Raw genomic sequence first — 15,419 nt, forward strand, 5'->3', positions numbered from 1 at the left:
ACACCAACAATAAACTGGTCCTGTGTGGGTCAAGACTCCGGGTACAGGGTGACAGAGAAACACAAACAACAAACTGGTCCTGTGTGGGTCAAGACTCCGGGTACAGGGTGACAGAGAAATGCAAACAACAAACTGGTCCTGTGTGGGTCAAGACTCCGGGTACAGAGTGACAGAGAAACACAAACAACAAACTGGTCCTGTGTGGGTCAAGACTCCGGGTACAGGGTGACAGAGAAACACTAACAACAAACTGGTCCTGTGTGGGTCAAGACTCCGGGTACAGGGTGACAGAGAAATGCAAACAACAAACTGGTCCTGTGTGGGTCAAGACTCCGGGTACAGGGTGACAGAGAAATGCAAACAACAAACTGGTCCTGTGTAGGTCAAGACTCCGGATACAGGGTGACAGAGAAATGCAAATGCCAATATGGATCGTCCAGCTCACCAACCACAACACCCGGGTGGAGACCTTCACAAGAAAGAGGGGAATTGAACAATCACAAGACCCCCCAGTACAAGCCAGAAAAACAGATTCTGGAAACTTAACCACACAAAACCCATCATTACTCTGTAATCACTGGGTGGGTGAAATATTTAAACCAGAGAGAGTCGGAGCCATAGAAAAGGAGTGTCTTAATCTGAATCAAACAATTATTCACCTTGCCAAATCATTTAAACCCACCATAATACCAGAAAAGTTCCCAAACAGAGGCTACAGCTTTTACCAGTGTGAAATAACAATGTACAAACCCAGACAGACTAGTGAAATTCAACAGAAAAATCACACAAAAAGACTTTTCTGATTACTCAATTTCAGATAGGCCACCTTCACCGCACAGATCAGATTGGATTCCTCCAGAGAATGAAATGAACACTGAAATATCTAACTTCATCAAAGCAACTCAGGAATAGAGAGAATCCCTGATGTAAACGGTAAACAAAACCTCATGAGGAGAGAAAGACAAGCGATCAGAGAATTAAAAGTCAATACAGATATTGTCATAAAACCAGCAGAAAAAGGCAGTAACATAGATATGGACAGACAACAAAACCTTATTGAAGCAAACAGACAGCTCAACAAGACAATTTCTGCACCAAGTGAACTAATTCCATGTATCAACAGAGACAAAAAGAAGTTAAGAACAGACTAACAGAACTTAAAGATTCCAACTACATGAATCGAAAACAGATGGAATACCTAAAGGGACAGCAGCCACAACCAAGGTATTTTACAAAATACATAAACACCTGGACACCTGATGGTATCATGAGAAATCCTCCAAATTTCAATCATTACAGGTTGTGGCAGTGAATCATACAGAATGGCAGAACACACTGATTCATTTTTGAACCCCGCCCCCTAGCTCAATATTACCCCAATTACATTAAGGATACTTACCGCTCAGAAAAATCCCTCACCGCACCCTCCCGACAGCACACTCTTCACAATGGAAATTGAGAGTTTGGAAAGCAACATAGAAACAGAGGGATTCCAGTCATCCAAAACATCGTGAATAAATTTCCACAATCTCATAGACCAGGCAAAGGCATAATCTGATTATTATATCTGGGACTAACAAAAAACAACTTTGAATTCAGATGGAGAATACAATCTTCAAATTAAAGATATAGCCACTCGCAAAAAATTTGCACACCCCTGCCCCTCCCCCCATGTTAATATATAAATGTGTGGGGGAATGGGAAGAGAGTGTTTTCAAAGAATGTTCCAAGCTACCATTATGTTATTACAGATTTCTAGATGATACGTGAGGAGTTTGGTCCCACACAGATACAGAACTGGAGGAATCTGTACAAACAATCACTATCTGACTATCAAAATCAAAGTTACAGCAATGTTAAGAAACGTGAACTTATCTGTCTCTCTGGGATGTTTTCTGGCTGGAGACTGAGGACTTGGAGTCCCAGCATTCCCTGAGAGTTCCAGCACGTGTCCAGAGTGGGACAGGCAGTGTGGGCTGAGGAGAAGAGATTGAACCATTTGGAGGTTTGCAGTTGTTGAGGCAATCTGAGTCAGAGCAGCTTTGAGGGATGTGAGAGGCTAGATTCTTGAATGTGGAGACCCTTGTGAGGGAGACAGAGTTTTGACGAGATTGTGTGACTCCCAGTGAACACTGACATCTGGGTGGGTTGCTGAGAAATCTGTGGGATCTGTCTTGGTTGTCTGCCATTTAGTGTGCTGTGCATTATGTTTGACCACAGTTGCCTGTTACTTCATATTTTTCTCATGTTAATTCTGAATGTTAGAGTATAAGATAGACATTGCCAATTGTTTTGCTTTTCTGACTTTGTATAATAAAGTTTAACTTGTTTGTTTAAAACTGTGGAAGCTTGTAATTTTATTCTCTTAGTACTTGAGATTTCAAATATTGTCTCCTTTAAACAAAAAGTTACTGGTCCCTAACCAGATTGAAACAATAAATACAGAAATAAAATGAATTTCTTAGACACCACAGAGTTCAAACTAACACAAGAAGATAACAGAAAACACATTGGCAACAAAGGTTTTCTTCAAACCAACAGACACGCACACCCTACTACATACCAAAAGACGCCATGCTAAAGACACCTTCCATGGATTAGTGAATTCACAACTGCTGCAATTCCATGGTATTTGTACAGAACAGGTAGATTTAACAGTGTAGTCAATACCTTATTCACTGCGTTGTGGCAGAGGGGATATGCAAAAAGTTTCCTTAAACATATCAAATCCAATTTTTGGAAAGAATTAGACAACTCTCCAAGATTAAATAGATTAGGCCCCAAAAATACCACTTATTATGGGATATTGCAATAAGACCCTACATGTAAAGAAAGTAATTAAAAATAATTTTGAAAACTTAAATGAAGGAATCAACTCACTAAACCAATATAATAACAGCCTTTAGAAGGAATAAAAACCGAAAGGATCTTTATGTTAGCAGCAAGATGAGCACACAAACCACAACAAATTGTGGGAATAGAAACTGTATAACATTTAAGCACTTAAAAGTCCTGAAAACAAGACAAAAATTCAACACAGGGAAAACACCCCTTTAAACCACAGAATCAAAAATGTGAACAACAATGTTGTTTATGTAATCCGATGTAAACATTGCAAAATCTGATACATGGGAGAGACAAGGAACAGATTAAGAACTAGACTCACATCGTGACATTAGACGGAAGAAAGAACAGGAAGCCATCAACAAACATTTTATTGAATATGGACCGGACCCTTTTCAAATGACAAGACTGGAAACAAATCCACATTGGTTTACATTGCAAAGGAAGAGCAAAGAGGGACAGTGGATTCCAAATTTAGTAACAATGTTACCAAAAGGCTTAAATTAAAGAAAAAAAAGTGTTAATACAAGAAAACTGTTAATATTTTCATTAACTTGAATGATTCCCATTCTGGGAGGTTTGGTGAGATGGGAAAGAGCTATTCACACCTCCAGGGAAACCACTGTCAATGAGTTTACCCTTGTGGAAACGTGCCTTAGATTTCAGATGTTGTCACATATCTGGGTAGGTCCCTTTACAATTTACTTGAAGCCTTCTAGAAGCTTGGCAAATATTGCAGTTGTAAAAGGTCAGGTGACCTTTAGCAGCTATTTTTAAGGTTCCTTGCGCCCATTTAAAAGAAATATTAGCTTGTTTTTACAAAATCTACCACATCACAACTCTACATTCATGACAAGATTCCCCCTCTTCCATTCCTTTAAGTGGGTGACTTAAGCTCTGGCTCAATCTCACACTTTGCTCTAATTCTACCAAATAACACAGCTCACAACAACAGAACATCTTTCATGATTTTATTAGTAATTTTGAATGTTCCAGATGTGAATGTGATCGTGAGGCCAAGCAGTATATGGTACTGGAGTTAGGATCTTGTCTCTTTGGAGGTGTGGGTTTGAATCCCACCACTGCTAAAGTTTTGGGTGGTTTGATCTGCTAGGTTGTTCCAGAAAGTTCTTCATGTGGGCAAGGGGTAGCTGAGCTGTGCAGTGTTTCATTCTGGTCGGGAGAATGAGGAGAGACAGAGGCAGTAAATTACAGGTGACCAGGAAAGGGTGGGGGAAGGGCACAGACTGGACAGACCGAATACCATTTCTCTGTAACACTCCAGATCCATTCTATCATCCTTCCTGAGTAGTTGTGGCCGAGTAGTTCAGGCGATGGGTTTGAAATCCAGTGGGTTCTCCTCACGCAGGTTGGAAACCTGTCAACTCCTCTTCTCATCATTACTGATTATAACCAATCGGAGAATTAATTAGCAGTTAAATAGAATAAAAACCATCCAAATTCCCTGTGTTTCTTATTTCCATTCATCCCAAACGTTCATTAAATTTGCAGTCTGAAATGGAAGAATAATTGGCCAGGTGGGCGACATCCTTGCTTTCTGGGTGTTTGTCCCCTCTTCGGCCTCTGTCACTCTCGGTGTATGTGTCTGTGTGTGTTCCTCTGTGTGGGTCAACGCGGTTCAGTTCCCTGAGGGGGTGAACACAGTTTTAGCATCACAAATTTAATTCACATTAGTTGTGTAGCTTCATAATAAAATGTCACAGAGAAAAAAAATCAGGGTGAAATGTACAAGAGGAGTTTGTCTCTTTCTATGTCTGGACTACTACAACAACAACTTATATTTATATCGCAGTTCAACATAAACATCCCACAGGAGAATTATGTAACAAAATATGACACTGACCCACACAAGGAGACATTAGGTCAGATGGCCAAAAACTTGGTCAAAGAGGTAGCTTTTAAGGGTCTTGGAGGAAAGTGAGATCGAGGCGGAGAGGTATAGGGAGGGAATTCGAGAGCTTGGGACCTTTGTAACTGAAACCATGGTCACCAATGGTGGAGCAATTCTGATTGGAAATGTACAAGGGGCCAGAATTAGAGGTGCAGAGATATCATGGGGTTTGAGAAGGACACAGAGAAAGGGAGGGCAAGGGCATGTAGGGATTTGAACACAAGGATGAGAATTTTAAAATAAAGACATTTCTTGACTCGGAGCCAATATGGGTCAGCAAGTACGTGGGAGATAGAGGATTGGTACTTGCCATGAGTTAAGACACGGGCAGCAGTTTTGGATGAACTCAATTTATGGAGGGTAGAAAATTAGGTCAAAAACCAACAAGCAGGACTTCAAATGTAGTCATCTTCAGATTATTCCCAGTGCCACATGCAAGTAAGTACAGAAATAGGAGGATAAGACAGATGAATGTGTGGCTGGAAAGATGATGCAGGAGGGAGGGCTTTAGATTCCTGGGACACTGGGCCTGGCTCTGGTGAAAATGGCACCTGTACAAGCCGGACGGGCTGCACCTGAACAGAGCTGGGACTGAGTTCGTTGCAGGGTGTTTTGCTAGTGCCACTGGGGCGGGGGCTTTAAACTAACTTGGCAGGGGTGTGGGAACCAGGAGAGAGCATTAGAGAGGAATACCAGGGTGCACAAAATATGGGGAGAGACCGATAGCATGAGAAAATAGAATCAACAGTTAATAGTTGGAGTCGGAGTAAGAGAGAAAGTCATAATGACTAAATCAGGGTTGGTGTGCATGTATGTGAATGCATGGAATATAGTAAATAAGATTGGGGAGTTACAAGCGCAGATTGCCATGTGGAAATATAATGTTGTGGCGATAACAGAAACCTGCCTCAAGGAAGGGCAGGACAGGGTGTTAAATATTCCCGGGTATAAGATGTTCAGAAAAGACAGAAAAGGTGGAAGGGTGGCAGTATTGGTTAAAGGGAGCATTGTAATGCTGGAGGAAGAGGATGTCCCAGAGGGTTCAAGAACAGAATCAATTTGGCTAGAGCTAAGGAACAAATAAGGTGCAATTACGTTCTTCGGTGTCTATAGACCACTGGGAAGCATGCAGAGGAACAAATCTTCATGGAAATGCAGACATCATAGAGTAATTATAATGGGGGACTTTAATTACCCGAATGTAGACTGGGACAATGGTCGTGTCAAGGGTGGAGAGGGCCAAGAGTTCCTAGTGTGTGTTCAGGAGAATTTTCTACAGCAGGGTGTGTCCAGTCCAACAAGAAAGGATGCACTGTTGGGCCTGATTCTTGGAAATGAGGTGGGCCTGATTCTTGGAAATGTGGTGGGCCAAGTAGATCAAGTGTCAGTAGGGGAACATTTAGGAGGCAGTGATCATTGTATAGTAAGCTTTAGGATGATGTGAGAAAAGGACAATGTGCAATTCAGAGTAGGAATAATTAACTGGGGGAGGGCAGACTTCAATGAGGCAAGAACGGAGCTGGGTTGGATAGACTAGAACCAAAGGTTGGTGGGAAAAACTGCAGCTGAACAATGGGCTACCTTCAAAGAAGGAATGGTTCATGCACAGTCAAGGTATAATTCCTCCAAAGGGAAAGGTAGGGAAAACAAATCTAGAGCTGACTGGATGAAAAAGGAGATAGAAATCAAGATTAAGTAGAAAAAGTGTGCTTATGACAGGTGTCATGTAAAAAATACAATAGAGAACAAAGCTGAATACAGAAGGTTCAGAGGGGAGTTGAGAAAGCAAATAAGAGAAACAAAGAGGGGTCATGAGAGAAGACTGGTAGCCAAGACAAAGGGGAATCCCAAAGTCTCCAATTGAGACAAAAATAGTAAGAGGATGGTCAAAGGAAAATAGGACTGATCAGGGACTAAAAAGGGGATTTGCACAGGGAGGCAATAGGCATGGCTGAGGAGTTAAATGAATACTTTGCATCTGTCTTTACGAAGGAAGCAGATGCTACCAAGGGCACGGTGATAGAGGAGGAAACTTTGTCACTAAAATGATTCAAAATTGATAAGGAGGAAGTGTTGGATAAACTGTCAGTACTTAAGGTTGTCAAGGCACTGGGACCGGATGAGATGCAACCAAAGATATTGAAGGAAGTAAGAGTGGAAATTACAAGGGTATTGGTCATAATCTTTCAGTCTTCCCTAGGCTCAGAGAAGGTTCCAGCGGACTGGAGAATAGCAAACATTATGCATTTATTCAAAAAAGGTTGTAAGGATAAGCCCAGCAATTACAGACCAATCAGTTTAACTTCAGTGGTTGGGAAGCTTCTAGAGATAATTATATGGGATAGAATTAGCAGTCACATAGAAAAATGTGGGTTGATGAGGCAGAGCCAGCATGGATTTCAAAAGGGGAAATCATGTTTAACTAACTTGCTGGAGTTTTTTGAAGAGGTAACAGAGAGGGCTGATGAGGTTAATGCTGTTGATGTGGTGCGTATGGACTGTCAAAAGGCATTTGATACAGTGCCACACAACAGACTTGTAAGAAAACTAATTGCTCGTGGAATAAAAGGGACAGTGGCAACGTGGATACAAAATTGGATGAGTAATAGGAAACAGAGGGTAATGGCCAATGGATATTTTTAGGGCTTGAGGAAGGTTTGTAGCATCTGTGGCTTCTGTGCCGTAATAATTCTGTGATTCTGTGATTGACACATCACCTGTCCTGCCATCCTTAATGTGTTTTAAATAATTACTCAATTATATTAATCACCTATTTATAATGCTTTCTAATATATTTATTAACTTTACCTCCAATTTGAATACTATTTTAAACCTTAAGAATAGAATAGGCCTTAACCACACACCAGTTACTCACCAAACTTTCCCTGTGGTAGAGCAAGAACCAATTCCAACAGTGTGAGAAACATAAAAAAAGGAAATGAACATCTCCTCCCTTCACTTCACCGAACTCCCTCTCTCACCAAACTCCCTCTCTCACCAAACTCCAAGTATGCATTCGTTTGCCTTAGCTGCTCTGAAGAGGCCTGTATTTATAGCCAACTAAACAGGGGCTAGAATAACCAGATTCAACCAATTAGTGAATTAACTACTCAGCTCTCACAACAGAGAGTGAATTTACCCTGTCTAAACTGCAAGAAAACAAGAACTTAGCCTGCTTACACAGCACTTTCATGTTTCTGCTAAGGGAGTAAAGGTTATCGGGGGTAGGCTCCTTGTGGAGTTGAAGCCACAATCAGATCAGCCACGATCTTATTGACTGGCTTAGCAGGCTCAAGGGGTCGAATGGCCTACTCCTGCTCTTAATTAATATGTTTAATACAGTACGTTTGATACAGAGCTGAGTTATTTGACTTATAATCACAATATTAACCCCGATAACTGGGCTTGAGTTTATTATCTGCAGAAACAGACCCCAGTGAACATGATTCAGTCCTGGATGTGATTGACAGTAAAATCCAATCACTGTAGTTACTTGTGAACTCGCTGGTGTGTCAGCAGGTGGCATGACTGAGTGAATCCCTTCCCACATTTGGAGCAGGTGAATGGTCTCTCTCCAGTGTGAATTCGCTGGTGCCTCAGCAGGGTGGATGAGATAGCGAATCCCTTCCCACACTTGGAGCAGGTGAACGGCCTCTCCCCAGTGTGAACTCGCTGATGTGTCAGCAGGTAGGATGACTGAGTAAATCCCTTCCCACACTCGGAGCAGGTGAACGGTTTCTCCCCCGTGTGAACGCGCTGGTGTGTCAGCAGATGGAATGACTGAGTGAATCTCTTCCCACACTCGGAGCAGGTGAACGGCCTCTCCCCAGTGTGAACTCGCTGGTGTACAGTGAGGTTAGATGATCGCCTGAACCCAACCCCACAGTGAGAACACCTGAATGGTCTCTCATCAGTGTGAACACGTTGGTGGAACATCACTTCCCCAGAACTTTTAAAACACTTCCCACAGTCTGAGCATTTAAAAGGTCTCTCGTCAGTGTGAACTCGCTGATGGGACATCAGGTCTCTGGAGCTTTTACAGCACTTCCCGCAGTCTGGACATTTAAAAGGACTCTCCCCACTGTGAGTTCGCTGATGTTTCAGCAAGTGGGATGACTGAATGAATCTCTTTCCACAATCGGAGCAGGTGAACAGCCTCTGGCTAGTGTGAATTTCCAGGTGATTCCGCAGGTTGGATGAATCAATGAATCCCTTCACACACTCAGGGCAGGTGAACGGTCTCTCCCCAGTGTGAACTCGCTGGTGTGTCAGCAGGTGGGAGGAGGTAGTGAATCCCTTCCCACACTCAGGGCAGGTGAACGGTCTCTCCCCAGTGTGACTGCGCCGATGTCTCTCCAGGTCAGATGGGTAATTGAACCCTTTTCCACAGTCTCCACATTTCCATGGTTTCTCCCCATTGTAACTGCATTTATGTTCTGACAGGCCAGATGATCGGCTGAAGCCTCGTCCACACACAGAACACGTGTACGGTTTCTCCCCACTGTGAATGGTGCTTTTTCCTTCCATGTTCAAAATCCAACGACATTCAGGTTACGATAAATTGGGCGACTGCATCAGATCCTGATGTGATGTTTGGATTGAGTTTCCCGACTGCAAATCCTCGCCTTCTAACACCCTGTGGAATTGATTTAAAACAGAAAAAAGGGAGTGAGAGAGAACCCACAAAAACACAAAGGCAGGTTGTGAAATTGAGCTGAATGAATCAGGTAATTTGTGGGGCCGGCACAGGGAAAAGGGACTGTTAAAGCTGATGGATTGTCATAAAAACCCAACTTGTTCACTAATGTCCTTCAGGGAAGGGAACCTGCCACCCAGTCTGGGTATAAGCAAAACCCTGGCTTCTATGGGAAGAGAGAAGGAGAGAGATAGAGATGGAAGAGGTACCAGGTAAAGCAGAGGGATTTTATATATCTGGAACTCGACCAGAACTTTGACAGAATTTCCCAAACCCTCAACCTCCTCCACCTAGAAGGACCAGGGTAGCAGGTGTATGTGAACATCATCACCTCCAATTTCCCCTCCAAGTCACACACCATCCTGACTTGTCTGACATCCAGTACTAAATGAGCAGAAATTTCCTGCATTTAAATATTGGGCAGATTGAAGCCATTGTCCTCAGTCCCCGCTACAAACTCCACTCCCTAGGCACCAGCTCCATCCCGCTCCCTGACAACTGTCTGAGACTGAACCAGACTGTTCACAAACATGGTGAAATATTTCACCCCAAGATGAGCTTCCAACCACATATCCACATCATCACCAAGACCACCTATTTCCACCTCAGTAACATCGCCCGACTCCAGCCCAGTCTCAGCTCATCTGCTGCTGAAACTCTCATCCATTCCTTTGTTACCTCGAGACTTAACTATCCTAACGCACTCCCGGCTGGTCTCCCACATTCAACCTCCCTGTAATCTTGAGGTCATCCAAAACTGTGCTGCCCGTGCGCTTACTCGCACCAAGTCTTGTTCACCCATCACCCCTGTGCTCACTGACCTACAAAGGGTTGGGGCTAAGGAGAACCTAAATTATAAACTTCTGATCCTTTCAAATCCCTCCATGGTCTCACCCCTCCCTTTCTCTGTAATCTGCTCCAGCCTCACAACCCTCTGAGATATCTTCACTTCCTCAAATTCCATAATCCTGACTTGAAATTTTAATTGCTCCAGATTTGATCACAACTGCTGCACATTTCCCCTAAAAGGATGGCAGACACACGTGCACACTGCTGCACATCACCCCCAGCATGGAGGAGGTGATGGATTAATGGCATTGTCACTACACGAGTAATCCAGAGGCCCAGGTTCGAATCCCACAGCAGATGTTGGAATTTGAATTTAATAAAAACCTAATTCAAAGTCTAATGATGACCATGAAACTATTGTTGTAAAAACCCATCTGGTTCGCTAATGCCCTTTAGGGAAGGAAATCTGTTGTCCTTACCTGGTCTGGCCTAGATGTGACTGCAGAGCCACAGCAATGTGGTTGACTCTGAAATGGCCAAGTGAGACACTCAATTGTATCAAACCACCACTGAGTCACAAAAAAGGAATGAAACTGGACAGACCAGCCAGCATCGACAACGGCAAATCTCAGCCCCTGTCGACCCTGCAAAGTCCTCCTTACTAACATCTGGGGTTGAGTGCCGAAAGAGCTGTCTCACAGACTAGTCATAAAACAGCCCAACGTAGTCATCCTCACGGAATCATATCTTACAGATAATGTCCCAGACTCCACCATCGCCATCCCTGGGTATGTCCTGTCCCACCGGCAGGTCAGACCCAGCAGAGTTGGCAGCACTGTGGTATACAGTTGGGAGGGAGTTGCCCTGGGGGTTCTCAGCATCGACTCCGGACCTGATGAAGTCTCACGGCATCAGGTCAAACATGGGCAAGGAAACCTCCCCTCGATTGCCACATACTGCCCTCCCTCAGCTGATGAATCAGGGCTCCTCCATGTTGAACACTACTTGGAGGAAGCACTGAATGTGGAAAGGACACAGAAAGTACTCTGGGTGAGGGACATCAATGTTCATCACCAAGAGTGGCTCGGTAGCACCACTACTGACCGAGCTGGCTGAGTCCTAAATAACTTAGGCGGTGAGGGAACCAACAAGAGGGAAAAACATACTTGACCTCATCCTCCCCAACCTGCCTGTCACAGATACATCTGTCCATGACAGCATCAGTAGGAGTGACCACTGCACAGTAGTTGTGGGGATGAAGTCCCTCCTTCACATTGAGGATACCCTCCATTGTGCTGTGTGGCACAACCACTGTGCAAAATGAGATAGGTTTCGAACAGATCTAGCAACTTAAAACTGGGCATCCAATAGGTGTTGTGGGCCATCAGTAGCAGCAGAATTGTACTCGAACATAATCTGTGACCACATGGCCCGGCATATCCCCCACTCGAACATTATCATCAAGCCAGAGGATCAACCCTGGTTCAATGAAGATTGCAGGAGGGCATGCCAGGAGCAGCACCAAGCATACCTAAAACTGAGGTGTCAACCTGGTGAAGCTACAACACAGGACTACTTGCAAGCCAAACAGCATAAGTAGCAAGTGATAGGCAGAGCTAAGTGATTCCACACCAACGGATCGGATCCAGTCGTGAATGGTGGTGGATAATTAAACAACTCACTCGAGGAGCAGGCTCCACAAATATACCTATCCTCAATGATGGAGGAGCTCAGCACATCAGTGCAAAAGATAAGACAAAAGATACTACAATCTTCAGCCAGGAGTGCCAAGTGAATGATCGATTCACAAATGCCAGTCTTCAGCCAATTCGATTCACTCCACGTGATATCAAGAAATGGCTTGAAGGCACTGGGTACTGCAGAGGTTATGGGCCCTGACAATATTCCGGCAATAGTACTGAAGACTTGTGCACCGGAACCTTCCGAACACCTAGCCAAGCTGTTCCAGCACAGCTACAACGTTGGCATCTACCCTACCTGGCTATGTGAAAAATTGCCCAGGGATAAGGAGAAACTTCTTTAGCCAGAGAGTGGTGAATCTATGGAATTCATTGCCACAGAAGGCTGTGGAGGCCAGGTCACTGAGTGCATTTAAGACTGAGATTGATAGGTTCTTGATTGGTAAGGGGATAAAAGGTTACGGGGAGAAGGCGGGAGAATGGGGTTGAGAAACTTATCAGCCATGACTGAATGGCGGAGCAGACTCGATGGGCCAAATAGTTTAATTTCTGCTCCTATGTCTTATGGTCTTCTAATTCTCTGTAAAAGGAGTTACAAAGGCCATCACTGTCAGGACAGGATAGAAACTCAGAACAAACAATTCTAGATCCTATGGAACATTTTTCCTCTCTTGTTCCACCAAAGCCTCTAATCCATGTCCCACACACTCTCCCTCCTCCCTGTGCTGAAATCCAGTGAGAGTTTTGGACAACTCTTTCAGTATCTTTTTAACAAATTAGTACAACTGGAGATAACAATATCTCTGATCATTCACTTCAGTCATTACTCGTGACAAGTCATTTATCTGAAACCCCCTGACTGACCATACAAAATAGCAGACGTTAACCTTGTGTTCAAAACTCACAGTGTGGAGATTTAATGACTGATTGTGAAGATGGTTTCTCCAAACCTCCCAGGATATCCTTCTTTCCTTCTCTCCCTCTCTAAGTTAAACCTGGGATCAGTCTCATGGCCCATTCCGGTTCCTGCTTCTCTTCCTGATGACTAATTAACTCCAATTAAACACTGGGAAGACTGAAGACACTGTTTTCAGTCCCTGCAACAATCTCCATTTCTCAGATGCCAACTCCATCCCTCGCCTTGGGAACAGTCAGAGATTAAACCAGTCTGTTCACAACCTCAGTGTTACATTTGATCTCGAGATGAGTTTCTGACCTCATAACTGTGCCATCATCGTCTGTTTCCACCTCCGTAACATCACACAACCTCACCCTGTCTCAGTGCGTTTGCTGCTGAAACTCTCATCACTGCTGTTGTTACCTCCAGACTTGATTATTCCAACACACTCCTGGTTGGTCTCCCACATTCAATGATCCGCAAACTTGGCACCATTGCTGTTGGTGTCTTCACTGGCAGCGAGGCCCATTGCCCTAACACCCTCTGCTTCCTGACCTGCCTTGGCTCCCGGTGAAGCAACAACTTGATTTTAAAATTCTCATCCTTGTTTTCAAATCCCTCCATGGCCTCGCCCCTCCCTATCTCTGTAATCTCCTCCAGCCCCATTACCCTCTGAGATATCTGCACTGCTCTAACTCTGGTCTTGTACATTCCCTATTTTAAATGTTCCACCATTAGTGTCCGTGCCTTCAGTTCCCTCGACCGCAAGCTCTGAAAATCTCTTCCTCCATCTCTCCATCTGTCTACCACACTTTCCTCCTTTAAAACACTCGAGTATTGATTAAAAAATAGACATTCTGTCAAAACTTTTTAATCTTGTACACAACAGGAAATCAAGAATACCAAATTTCAGTCAGTCAGCCTCGTAATGCGTCTCACTTCCTCTTGCTAGAAGCTACATATATTCATGCACAAGGACCTGTCCTCTGCAGACAGAAGGAACATGTCCAGGCTTGGGGCCTTTGGTTGAATTAAACAAAAGCACGGGGGGCGGGGCGGGAGATGATCGCTCCCTGGTGTATTCTCCATGGCAACGCCTTAACCAATCAGAGCTGACTGGCCAAACCAATCATCACCCTTTCCTCGTGCAGTATAAATTGTTGTTCACTTTGAAATTTGGTTTTCTTGCATCTGTCCAGATGAGTGCAATATGAAAACCTTCAACAGCATGTCTCTTTTTTAAGCAATGCTTAAATTCTGTACGAATGAGTGACTATGGGTTTACAATTCTATTGTTGCTGATCTAAAAGTCCCGGCGACCGCACATTTGATGAATGTCTCCCTCAGGCCGTGTTGTCACTTTATGCAACGCATGCGCCCTGTAGCAAATTGTACACCCCTCCTTGGAATGGTGCGCACATGCGCATTGTTGCACTTGCCGCTAGAAAGATGGCGGTTGCGCATGCGTCCATCGCTATATTGACCCTATAAAGATGGCGGCCGTTAATTCAGGCCTTATCCCCGCAGCGCCGAGCAAACGCGAGACCGAAGGCACCTTTTTGAGAGTTTGGGGCCAACACAGTGAGTTTATGAAGCTTCCCAACTCACCTGCCAGCCCTCTCTATGTTCACGGGTTTGTTTTCGGCACTGGGTCCGCATTCGTTTTTCTAAAATCCGCATTTTAAATCCGCTCGCTGGAGCTGTCTACCCGTCTGCCTCCACCGGCTGCGCATGCTCCAACTCAGTGATTGACGGCTTCATCGGACCAATAGGAAGAGGGAGGGGTGACGGGCAGTGCGGGAGAGGCTGGTCCTCCAACCAATCGGATTGAATGAGGGGGCGGAGCGGAGTGAGTGTGAAGCATGCGCAGTGTGAGTGTAGGAGCCGGGATGAAGGATTGAAAATGCAGCCGGTGAGAAAGTGGCGAGTGCAGGAGAGGAATGGATCCGGAGGGTGGACTAGGAGGGTTCACAAACACCCGGTGTAGCACTCCAAACCCGGATTACAAACTCTGTCTTTGTTTCCACAGTTGCTGTCAGACCTGCTGAGTTTCTCCAGCATTTTTGTTTTTGTTTCAGATTTCCAGCATCCGCAGTATTTTGCCTTTATCTTAAAAACTCCCAGAGCCGAATTTACACCGGGTGTTTGGAAACTCCTTTTAAGAAAGGGAGGATTTACACACAGCAAACTCAAACCAAGAGATATGTCTGTCTCTTAATTTCTATCCTGGACCGACCTGCTGAAACACAGTGAATTCACACTGGGGAGAGGCTGTTCATCTGCTCACAGTGTGGTAAGATGTTCAGGATATCATCCCACTTGCTGAGATACCAGCGCATTCACACTGATGAGAGACTTTTTTAATGCCCAGAGTGTGAGAAGTGCTTTAAAAGGTGTGGGAAACTGATACCCCATCAACGTGCCCACACTGACCAGAGATTATTCAGATGTTCTTACTGTGGGACTGGGTTCAGGCAGTCAAGGGACCTTATTCGACAGGTGCAGTCACACTAGGAAGAAACCATTCACCTGCCCAAAGTGTGGAAAGAGATTCACTCAGTTGCCCCATCTGCAGACACC

The 15,419-nt window shown here is 44.4% G+C and overlaps 1 protein-coding gene across 1 annotated transcript; it reads right to left on the reverse strand.

Annotated features, from left to right (window-relative positions):
- Window positions 1-3,801: 3,801 nt before the first annotated feature.
- On the reverse strand, window positions 3,802-9,388 carry LOC144698317 (uncharacterized). Its single transcript, XM_078570271.1, has 2 exons — window positions 8,250-9,388; window positions 3,802-4,491 (listed from the first exon to the last, which is right to left on the reverse strand). The coding sequence occupies exons 1-2, from the start codon at window positions 9,281-9,283 to the stop codon at window positions 4,329-4,331; spliced, it is 1,197 nt and encodes a 398-aa protein (XP_078426397.1). The 5' UTR covers window positions 9,284-9,388; the 3' UTR covers window positions 3,802-4,328.
- Between the last annotated feature and the right edge of the window lie 6,031 nt (window positions 9,389-15,419).

The sequence above is a fragment of the Cetorhinus maximus genome, chromosome 23 (assembly GCF_964194155.1).
Source record: "Cetorhinus maximus chromosome 23, sCetMax3.hap1.1, whole genome shotgun sequence".
Lineage (NCBI taxonomy): Eukaryota > Metazoa > Chordata > Chondrichthyes > Lamniformes > Cetorhinidae > Cetorhinus > Cetorhinus maximus.

Bases quoted from the DNA above. Each gene is read 5' to 3' on its own strand.
- LOC144698317 (XM_078570271.1), bottom strand. From the start codon at position 9,283: ATGGAAGGAAAAAGCACCATTCACAGTGGGGAGAAACCGTACACGTGT. The intron at 4,492-8,249 runs GTAACTACAGTG...TCACCCCCTCAG, and splicing joins ACACACCAGCGAGTTCACAA to GGAACTGAACCGCGTTGACC.